The sequence below is a fragment of the Cannabis sativa genome, chromosome 7, assembly GCF_029168945.1.
Source record: "Cannabis sativa cultivar Pink pepper isolate KNU-18-1 chromosome 7, ASM2916894v1, whole genome shotgun sequence".
Classification (NCBI taxonomy): domain Eukaryota; kingdom Viridiplantae; phylum Streptophyta; class Magnoliopsida; order Rosales; family Cannabaceae; genus Cannabis; species Cannabis sativa.
This window is the reverse complement of record NC_083607.1, coordinates 57,187,139-57,198,477: the sequence shown is the minus strand read 5'-3', so window position 1 is coordinate 57,198,477 and position 11,339 is coordinate 57,187,139. Positions and strand designations below refer to the sequence as shown.

General features: G+C 35.4%; 1 protein-coding gene across 2 annotated transcripts; it reads left to right on the top strand.

Moving 5' to 3' along the window:
• Positions 1-8,715: 8,715 nt before the first annotated feature.
• On the top strand, positions 8,716-11,083 carry LOC115698162 (BAG family molecular chaperone regulator 3). 2 transcript variants are annotated; one of them, XM_030625341.2, is made up of 4 exons: positions 8,716-9,261; positions 9,438-9,694; positions 10,464-10,610; positions 10,768-11,083. In XM_030625341.2, the coding sequence occupies exons 1-4, from the start codon at positions 8,991-8,993 to the stop codon at positions 10,951-10,953; spliced, it is 861 nt and encodes a 286-aa protein (XP_030481201.1). In that variant the 5' UTR covers positions 8,716-8,990; the 3' UTR covers positions 10,954-11,083. The 2 variants fall into 2 exon arrangements, with proteins under 2 accessions (XP_030481201.1, XP_030481202.1); XM_030625342.2 differs by having other exon boundaries at positions 8,731-9,261; positions 10,783-11,083.
• The last annotated feature ends 256 nt before the right edge of the window (positions 11,084-11,339 follow it).

The following is an 11,339-nucleotide window of genomic DNA, read 5'->3' as shown; positions in this document are numbered from 1 at the left end:
TACATTCCAAGGTCAGCTACTAAACTTGCGTTACTAGTACTATGTACTTAAACGTTGCCGGAGATGAATCAAAAACATATAGGGAAATTCAGAATCTAGCCACTTTTTGATATTACAGGGGAACATACATAAGCTATGATTTGTTGATCGTTCTGCTTTTTATAATAATCCCATAAGAAATGAAACAACATATTTAAATCACAAACACTTAAGAATGAATAGAAATTATAACATCATTTAGATCGACCCAAGCATAGATATTTTGCAATTAAAGATCTTCTGCTGTGGAATTTTTCAATTTCTTTTTTAATAATATTTTTGAACAAGCAAAGCATCATCATATATATTCCTTGAAACAACTCAATAAGAAAATTTTGCTTATTTTCTACAAACACATCCAAACACAACAGAACAAAATAAACAAATACAAACATCAAAAGAAAATTACATAAAACAGTGAAATCAAGCATACCTGTTTTAATTCTCCGAACAACTATTGAGTACTTCGAAAACGACAACCTAGCTTCAAATTCGGCAAGAATACTGTGAGGTAAAAAATGTAGAACCCAATTCAGAGTAAAATACTAAAATCTCATTTCAGAGATGAAACCCTAAATCTAATTAAACCAAAATCTTTCAGAGAGAGAGAGAGAGAGAGAGAGAGAGAGAGAGAGAGAGAGAGAGAGAGAGAGAGAGAGAGAGAGAGAGAGAGAGAGAATGAGTGAGTGAAAGCAATATACATAAAGGAAGAGATTACCTCCATTGAACATCGTCGAGCTTGAAATCCCAGAGTTGACGGAGAGAAAGCGAGAAAAAGAGAAAAAAGTGAGTGAAAGCAATATACTAAAATCTCATTTCAGAGATGAAACCCTAAATCTAATTAAACCAAAATCTTTCAGAGAGAGAGAGAGAGAGAGAGAGAGAGAGAGAGAGAGAGAGAGAGAGAGAGAATGAGTGAGTGAAAGCAATATACATAAAGGAAGAGATTACCTCCATTGAACATCGTCGAGCTTGAAATCCCAGAGTTGACGGAGAGAAAGCGAGAAAAAGAGAAAAAAGTGCTTTTAAAATCTGTTTTTAAAATCGTTTAAAATCTATTTTTAAAATTTACATAAATTTGATTTTAAATTAAAAAAAACAAAAAACATAAAGTTTTACCGAACGTGCTTTTATTTTCAATTGCTGAATTTTTTATTAAAAAAATAAAAAACTATTTTTAAAATTCTTACCGAACAAGCCCTTTACTTTTTGCATCTATCGTCTCTGGTTCTATATACTCTGTTTGCCTCTATTTTACATTTGATTATTGTTCTCAATTTATTAATCTTGTCATTGCTAATCATTTGATTGTTTAAAGTTTAATTATTTAGATTCTACACTATTAGCAGGACACACTAATAAGAGTGTGGGGGCTATAGCCCCCACTAAAAAAAAAGTTAGTGTGAAAAAAAATTAAACATCTTCTAATTATACAACAAAATAGTAAAAAAAACCCCACAAAATAGTTATAATTTTTTTTTTTTTTTGAGAAATTTCACTGTTATTAAAACTGATAATCGTTTATAACAACAGAGAAAATAGGATTCGGGATTTCACCCATCCAACGAATATCTTCATCCAACCCAAGAGCGTACTTTGCTAAACCATAAGCAGCCTGGTTAGCGTTTCTCTTAACATGAGAAACAGTTACTCCCGAGAAAAAGGATAAAAGATAGCAAACATCCATAATTAAGTCATCAAAACTAGAGAGGTTCCGTAATGTAGAATTAATGGCTGAAGAAACACGTAAGGCATCTGTTTCCACATGTGTGATTTGAAGCTGCAATTGTTTAGCCCAATTCAGACTATGGAATAAAGCTTTGGCCTCCAATTCATCAGACCGAAAACATCCCTGAACAGGTTTTGAAAAAGCAGCTACAACATTACCATTGCCATCCCTAATAATAGCACCAACCCCCAAAATTTTGTGTTCCTGGTTTACAGCCGCGTCAACATTCATTTTAAGACCCAAACCAGCAGGTGGAGACCATGAAACCTGAGTGCAACTGTGTTGGGCAGCAGGTCGATTTTGGACAGAGCTGGCAGTAGTGGTGCAGACAGTGTACTGCTGCTGGTTTTTCCTACCAGACCGGTGGTATTTGTCCAGATATAAGCTAGCAAAATCAGCAATGTCACGGCTTGATTTCGAAGCACTTCCATGAACCACCTTATTCCTCTCATGCCATATAGCCCACATAGTGCATACAATTAATTCTAAGTCCGGTTTAGAGTGAAGTGTGGACAAGTGAATTAAATAATCACCCTTATACATAGTTGCAGCATGTGAATGATCAATTGTGAATTTAGTTTCTCTCCAAACTTGCTTAGCTTTGATGCAATTAAACATGGCATGACCAACCGATTCCCATGCATTATGACATAAAGAACAAGTTGCGGAGTCTATAACTTTCCTTCTGCATAAACCAGTAGCCACTGGTAGTGCATCTTGCATTACCCTCCAAGAAAAAAAATTTACCTTAGAAGGTAAGCTTAAACTCCAAAACATTTTCCACCAATGCGTATGATTATTAGAGCCACTCGTCTCCCTTGCTTCAGCCAAGTTTTTGGCCAAATGAAAGCCAGAATTAACCGTGTAGCAGCCCGTTGTTGTGTGATGCCAAATGAGGCGATCATTTGAAGGAAAGAAACTAAGTGGAATCGTCACAATTCTATCAACATCAATGGGCTGGAAATAGGCATTTAAGAGTGGAATGTTCCACTCTCTCTGTTCAGTGATAAAATGTGCCACGGGTAGAGTTGGAGGGCCTGTGTAGCTGATCGCCTTGAAATCATTATGACCAGGAATCCATTTATCAAAACCAGCTAAAACATTATAGCCATTACCAATCTTGTGTCGTAAACCTTTAACCAATAATTCACGTCCTTAATGTATACCTTGCCAAGTAAGAGATGGAGAATGCCCAAGTCGAGCGTCCAAAAAATTATTATTGGAAAAGTATCTATGTTTGAGCAAACGGCTAAGCAGAGAATAAGGCATTTCAAAGATTCGCCAAGCTTGTTTCGCAATGAGAGCTTTATGAAAGTGCACAAAAGAACGGAAACCCATTCCACCTTCAAACTTTGACTTACAAAAAAATTTCCAACTTCTCCAATGTATCTTTGAACCATCTTTGTTAGATCCCCACCAAAAGTTTGCCATCATTGATTCAAGTTGGTTGCAAAAAGTTGATGGCAAACGGAAACAACTCATAGCATATGTTGGAATTGATTGAACTACCGCTTTCAAAAGAACCTCCTTTCCTCCTACAGAAAATAATTTTTCATTCCAAGTATGGAGCTTTTGCCATATTCGTTCTTTGACATCACTAAACATTTCCTTCTTATCACGCTCAGAAAAAGCTGGAAGACCCAGGTACCATTCATGACATTCACTGATAGGCATGCCCAAAATTTGGTGAAAAAAATCTTTCGCTGCTTGTGAGGTATTGGGTGAAAAAGACATAACAGACTTTGATGTATTTAGGAGTTGACCCGAAGCCTTATGGTAAATGTCTAAAACCCTCTGTATTGCTCTTGCTGAATTATTAGTTGCCTCACAAAAAAGGAGACTATCATCCGCAAAGAGAAGATGTGAAACTGATGGTGCGTGACGTGTTAAACGTAAGCCTTTAAGGTTCTGTAGTTGCTCTTCACTTTATAATAGCCTTGAAAGCCCTTCTGAGCAAATCAGAAATAAAAAAGGTGATAAAGGATCACCTTGCCGAAGACCCCTTGTAGGTTGTACATACTCCACTTCTTCTCCATTAAGCATGAAAGAGAACCTTGTTGAATTAAGGCAGGCCATGATCAATGAGATCCATTTGTTGTGGAAACCCATTTTGCGCATAACCTCTTGTATGTAGAGCCATTCAACTCTGTCAAAAGCTTTGCTCATATCTAACTTGAGTGCTGAATAGCTTCGTCCCCCCCTTGTTTTATGTTTCAAATGATGGATCAACTCAAATGCCACAAGGATATTATCAGTGATAAGACGGTTTGAGAGAAAAGCACTTTGAGTTTCGGAAATTACCGCTGGAAGGATGTCCTTGAATCTTATAGCTAGAGTTTTGGAGATGATCTTGTATATGACATTACACAGGCTAATGGGTCTGAAGTCTCCCATACCACTAGGATTCTTTGTCTTAGGAATGAGAGTGATTAGTGAATGATTTATTGATTCCATATCACACCCATCATTCAAAACACACACCCAAGACAACTTTTGTTACCACATCACCGACAATAGACAATTACTTGTGATAGAACATAGCCGACATACCATCACTACCCGGGCTTTTGTCTGGGCTAATAGTCTTGAGAGCATTGTATATTTCTTCACAAGTGAAAGGTTGAATTAATGAATCGTTCATGGCAGCGGTCACTGTTGTTGGTATTGCTGCAATTGTGTGGGTTAAAGCATCTAAATCCACGTCTGTAGCCTTGAATAAATCACCAAAATAAGCTGTGATAATATCAGTCATTCCCTGCTTGGAGTGGACAGCAATGCCACGGTCATCACTTAAAAATTTGATGGTGTTGTGTTTCCTTCTTGATGAAGCATAAGCATGGAAAAAATTCGTATTTTGATCACCATTTTGCAACCAATCTACACGAGATCGCTGCTGCCAGTAGGTTTCTTCCTGAGCCAACAATTCATCTAACACGTTTTCATGATGCTTCAGTTCTTGGATAACAGTGGGGGAGCGATCAGTATCATTGTTGAGGTCTTTCACCTTCTTTTGGGCTCGCGAAATATTCTTTTTGAAGCTGCCGAATTTCTGTTGGTGCCATTGTTGAAGAGATTCAGCACACCTTTGAAGATTATTGACAAAAACATCAGCCACATTTTCAGTTGTAACTTGGTGCCAATTTTGTTGAATCAAGTTTGTGGCCTCCTCCTCTTGTAACCAAAGCTTTTCGAAACGAAACCGAGAGCGTCTTGATCGCTGTTGCTGCTGCTGGTGTGTTGAATTTAAAGGAAGAATATGAACTGCTATAGCACGATGATCCGAACGGTAATAGTCAAGGTGGTGAGTAATAATTGGTTGAAAAATACCCTCCCACATAGTATTTGCAAAACACCAATCTAAGCGTTCCTTAATAGTGTCAATTGTGTGCCTTCCTTTAATCCATGTAAACTGATCACCATCAAAAGCTTGTTCATGTAGTTGACAGAGGTCAAGAACTTTTCTAAACATATCCATTTGAGCCTCATTACGTAAAGCTCCTCCCGATTTATTGCGATTTGATAGGATTTCATTGAAGTCACCAATCACTATCCAAGGTAACAATGGGGCAACATCTTTTAATCTCTCTAACAAAGTCCATGTATGGAGACGATTATGAACAGCCGGGGCACCATAAAAGGCCGTGAAGTGCCAAGTTGGGCCATTTCCACAAGACATGTAACAATCAAACATATTTACATCATCTTTCAATAGTAACATTAAACCTCCACTAAGACCAACACGAGGGACTTCAAGTCCATTATTAAAACATAAAACATTACGAAAGCGAGAAATAGAATTAGGACCTAACTTAGTTTCCATAATAAACAACACACTTGGGGATTGCTCTTTGACAAGCAATTTGAGATGACGGACAGCCCTCGGGTTCCCCAAACCACGAGAGTTCCAACTTATGATTTTCATGGCTGAGTGCGGGGCTGAGAGTCAGCCACCGCATCATTGTCGCATGCACCAAAAGAATCCATATCATTCATAGAAACTTCAAGGTCGGATTCAATTTCAACTGACAACGGAGAAATGAACAACTGAGTTTGGTTACCACGGCATCTTTTCAAAGTTTGCCTCAAGTTAATACCCTCGGAATGCCTTTTGCAAAATCGATTTGGAGACAAATTTTCCTTACCCCATTGCTATTCGGCACCAGAAGCAACAATAGATTGAGATAAATGATAAGTCTTGGCAGGTATTGGGAAGTGGAGCTGTCCAGTTTGATTGCTATGGAGAGTATTAATTGCTGGAGGATAAGTAGCAAACACACTTGGATCATTGTTCATGACAGCGAATGGAGTGAAAACTCCTGACAGATCTGAGAAAACATCACTGGTTTGGGACTTTGTGGAAGCGCCAGTAGTAGCAGCAGGAAGTGAATACATACTTGTGGTTGCAACATGTGAAACCAACATTGGTATAGTACGATTTGGTGATGAAATGAACTTAGATGCTACTTCATTTTGTAAACTGACACCTGTTGTATTATAAGCATTTGTTGCAGTGGTGATGTTTGTACCAGCCATTGGGAGATTATGAACATTATGAAGTGGGACAGATGGTGTGTGTGAGGCATGTGAATAAGTAGCATGTGCATTGGATGTAATGGCAGTAGTTTGAGAGGATTCACCTATAAGCAGTGATCGTGGATGTGGAGAATCTCTTGTCTTCAGGCTTGGAATTGCAGAAATGAGAGAGTTTTTGGCGAGGCGAGTTAGCAGTGGCCATGCATCACCCTTTGGAAAATCAGTACGGTATTTGTCATAATTGGAAATCGGTAGAGCAGATCCTTTCATTGTAGGCCGATATTCCAAATCAGGTTCTATGCCATTATCCAATTTTTCAAGGTAAATAGAGCATTTATCAAGGTAAATAGTTATAATTTTAATGTAAAGTAAATAATAAATATTTTTATAAGCCTCTACAGATCAAAAATTCTGAGTCCGTCACTGACTATTAGTCATAATTTTTCCACAAAGCTCTTATTTTGTATGGTTTGTTTTTGTTTAAATAAAAAGTTTTCTATTGTTCAAAAAAAAAAAATTAATAAACAATATAATATAAAACTATTATAATTTATATATAATGCTCACCTTTTTTCATTCTATTGATACTAATATAATATAAATATAAATACATATATAAATATAATGCCTAGACTAAATAATATTTGTAAAGAATATCAAACCAAACTAAAAATCAAATAAAATGATAAACTATGGGAACTTTTGGTAATACTTTTATTTTTTATTTTTTTAGTCACAAAAATAAAAATAAAATTTTTGTTTTTAAAATTTTATTTAACAAAAATGTGTTGTATAACCATCTTTATTTTTTAATTTAAAAAACAAAAAATAAAAGTGTGTTCTATAACTTTCATTTTTATTTTTTGATTTTATTTAAGTCGAGTCTAGGTTCGGATATAGGGCCGAGGCCGTGGTCGGAGTCTGAGAATGGGGTCGGGGTCGGAGTTCGGGTCTCAAGGTCTAAGTTAAAGTTAGAGTCCAAAATATTAATTAAGAAAAAAATTATCTAAAAAAATTTTAAAAGTAATTTTTTTCAAAACTTTTAAAATTTGATTCTCAGTTAAAAATTTGAAAAGTAAAAAAAAAAATTATAGAACATGTTTTTGAAAAATATTTTTACTTTTTTAATTAAAAAAATAAAAAATTTATTAAAAAATTATTACCAAACGCACCCTATATTAAAAAAGATTAGCTTTTTTTTTTTGAAGTGTTGACCAATTTAAATAGCATTTATAAAATTTAGTACGAACCTCAGAGTAATTTTGCTTATTTTAGTTATATTTTTGAAAGTATTTATTTATTAGTTGTTGTAGGTGGTGGTACTCACATGTTATTCTATACTTTGTGAGTGATGTAACTTATTAGGAGTGTAAATGGATCAGGTCAGATATGATATGTCTATGATCCGACCTAATTCAGATCACGTAATGATTCGCTCTGTCCCGCTCCGTTAGAGTAGATACTCGGATCGGATTAGATTCGACCCGACTTATTCGGATCGGATTTGATCTGAACTATTTTTTAATTTTATATCTATTTTAATTTTGTATTAGTATTATTTAATACAATAATATATTTGATATTGACTTGTATTAATAGATTGTGTAAAATTATAATATATTTTCAATAAACTCGACCTTAACACCAATTACGGGTCGGGTTCGAGTCCGGGTTTCGGGGTCTTGGGTCCCGGGTCCAGGTTCCGGGTCGAGGTCCCGGGTGTGGGTCTTGGGTCCAGGTCCCTGGTTTCGGGTCCAGGTCCCGGGTGTGGATCTTGGGTCCAGGTCCCAAGTTTAGTCTCGAGTTCGGGTCTAGGTCCCAGAACTTGAGTCCAGGTCAGGGTCCCAAAACTCAGGTCCAGGTTTGGGTCCCGGGTTCAGGTCCAGGTTTGGGTCTGGGTGTCCGGGTCCGAGTGCCGGGTTCCAAGTTCAGGTTTGGGTCTGGGTCCGAGTCCGGGTCCAGGTCATGTGTCCTAGGTTCAGGTTTGGGTCACGAGTGGGTTGGGTCCGATTCTGAGTCTTGAATTAAGTTTTTTGAATATATTGAAACCAGATCGGATCAAATTTGATCCAGAAAAGAATTAGACGGGCTAGAGCAAATTTGATTTGAGATCCAATAAGTCTCCGAATATATCGGATGAGAAGTGATCCGTCAGATCAGAGCTCCAACCCGATCCAACTAAATAGATCTTTTTGACATGCCTATAACTTATGCAGTTGCAACATATGTTAGTAGATCTATTGTCTCGAGATATATGCTTGTCTTCGATTTTGTAATTAGTCTTATAACAATTTATTTATTGAATTGATGTCATCTTTACTTATTAATCACTTTTGATTAAATCACACTACAAAGTGTCTGTTAATCCCTAATTTCTTCCTTTTTTTTAACTAACACAACAACATTACACCTTAAGCAAACAAAATCTTACACTCAGTTGTCACATATTGTCGGCAAACTATCTCTTTCTCTCATTGCGCTTAGCTGTTACTCCACACTACGTCACAGCATCCAACACGTGTCAAGCTTCCCATTGGTCCGTAATTTTACTACAAATCATCACTCTTGTATACAACCCAAAAAATCAGTTAACCCCTCTCCTCCTGTTTGTGTCGGCAGAAAATTATTAGTTACTACTATAACCACATTTTCTCGAGAAAATATTTTCTCCACACTGCGTATTACAACGATGAAGAGAATGATGATCAAATCAAATAACAATAATCACAAAAATAATGCGTCGTACGGTAGATTAAGCTACAACAATTCAAACAATACGACGTCGTCTTCAGCAGCATCGAGAGACGAAGAATTTGAATGGGAAATGAGACCTGGAGGAATGTTAGTTCAGAAAAGAATCGGAACCTCAACCATTACATCTACAGTTCCGAATTTCCGTCTCCGAATCGCTTTTGGCGCGCTCCGGTACGAGATCTCGGTCAACTCTCAAGCTACCTTCGGTAATATCATATATTTTCTTTCTCAGTCAATTTTTCTGTCTCTTTCCCGAGAAAATTTGAGTAATATTTGTTTTTTTCTTGTTATAATTGAAAATGACGAAACTAACCTCCAAACTGCAATGCAAGTAGTGTTTAATGAGGGGTAAAAGAGTAAAAATGACGTGGTTGGGTGGCAGGGGAGGTGAAGAAGCTTGTTTCGGCGGAGAGTGGGTTAGAACCAGGTGAACAGAAGTTGATATTTAGAGGGAAAGAGAGAGAAAATGGTGAGTATTTAGACACGTGCGGAGTCAAAGATGGATCGAAAGTCATCCTAATTGAAGATCCAACTAGCATTGAGAAACGTTTCATCGAGAGGCGTAAAAACGCCAAGATCCAAACCGTTCATCGTGCCATCTCTGACGTCTCCATGGAGATCGATAAGTACGCGGAGCAGGTAATTAATACCCACGTAATAATAATATAATCAGGTTATATTTTTGTTTTTAATTTTACCATATTTGAGAATTAGTTTGATCGTTTTACCATTTATTTATGATAGTTAATGAAAAAAGAAGAAGAAAAACACATATGAGATGGGCCATGAACTGTCTTAATTTGTAAATATGGCATAATTTGCTATTGGTTTTTTAGTTGTTCCATTAGATTATACAGCAATATTGAATAATTGTATTTTTTAATCATTATATATTAGTTAATGCTAAAAGTTAAACTTACAACTTTATATTCAATTTGGATTTTACATAATTTAATTTTATAATTATTATAAAATATCATTAATCATTTACAAAATTAGATGCCTTATATTGCAATACTTAATTATAAGTACTTTTAATCATTAACAAAGCTAGATACCAGTGTAATCCTCATATGTATAATTATTTATAATAAAAATTTAATCTTTATATGTGAAAAGTGTGCACAATTTTTGTATCACTCTCTAGCATTTCTCATTACTACATATACATAATATAATAAATCAATTACTTTGTTGGTAGTGTAATCCCCTTTGTGCTACCTTTTATACTCATCATTTCTAATTTGGGCAATGCATTGGTTATGATATATTATTCTCATTTCTTTAAGACTTTAATTAAGTGCATGCATGAACATGAAGTACTAAAAGTAATGATTTGATAATTTTACAACAAAGTCAAAAAAACAAAAACAATCATATATATTTTTATGTGTGCTGATGGAAATAGGTCTCTGAGATGGAAAAATCAATCTCGAGTGGCATCAAGGTCTCCGAACTTCAAATCACTACACTAATTGAAATGCTTATGAGACAAGCAATCAAATTGGATAATATACAAACTGAAGGAGAAACTGCTGCTCAAAAGAATTTACAGGTATATATAATAAATTTTGATTAGCTCTATAACTGTTAGATTAAATTTAGTCAAAGTATACTTAAAGTAGATAACAAAATGTACTTTCCATTAAGAAAGAAAAGTGCAAAAAAATAAAATAGCAAAATCTCCAATGTATATGTGTATCAATATATAGGGTATGAATTTGCAGGGAAAGAGGGTGCAGAAGATAGTTGAAACTTTGGATGCAGTTAAAATATCAAACGGAAGACTAAAGCATGTGGTTGTGACAAATAAATGGGAGACCTTCAATCCTAATCCTCCAGCCACTACTTCTGTTGCTGCTAATTCTACTACTGCCACATGGGAAATTTTTGATTGATTTTATTTTTCTTAATTATATGTAGTAATTAATTAATAAATTATTAATTGGGATTATACTACTGTAGCTTCTTCTGTTAGTTTGTGTCTTCTATTAATTAATAATAATAAAAAAATAGATTTTTTGTTTTGATTATGTCATTAACTCTAATCTAGTCAAGATACCATTAATTGAAAGAAAAAAATAGTACATATATATATTATATATATTTTAATCAAGATCATTTTACAAACTATACCGACTTATGCTATGAGTATTTTTAGGCTCACGAAGAGTACAATTAATAGTCTCTCACCGAATGTCGGGAGGGTTTTGGTGGGGCTCATCAGAACACAATAATAAAATCCATTCGTATAAGTGTTCTTATCTTTGTAAGCCAAAGGGAA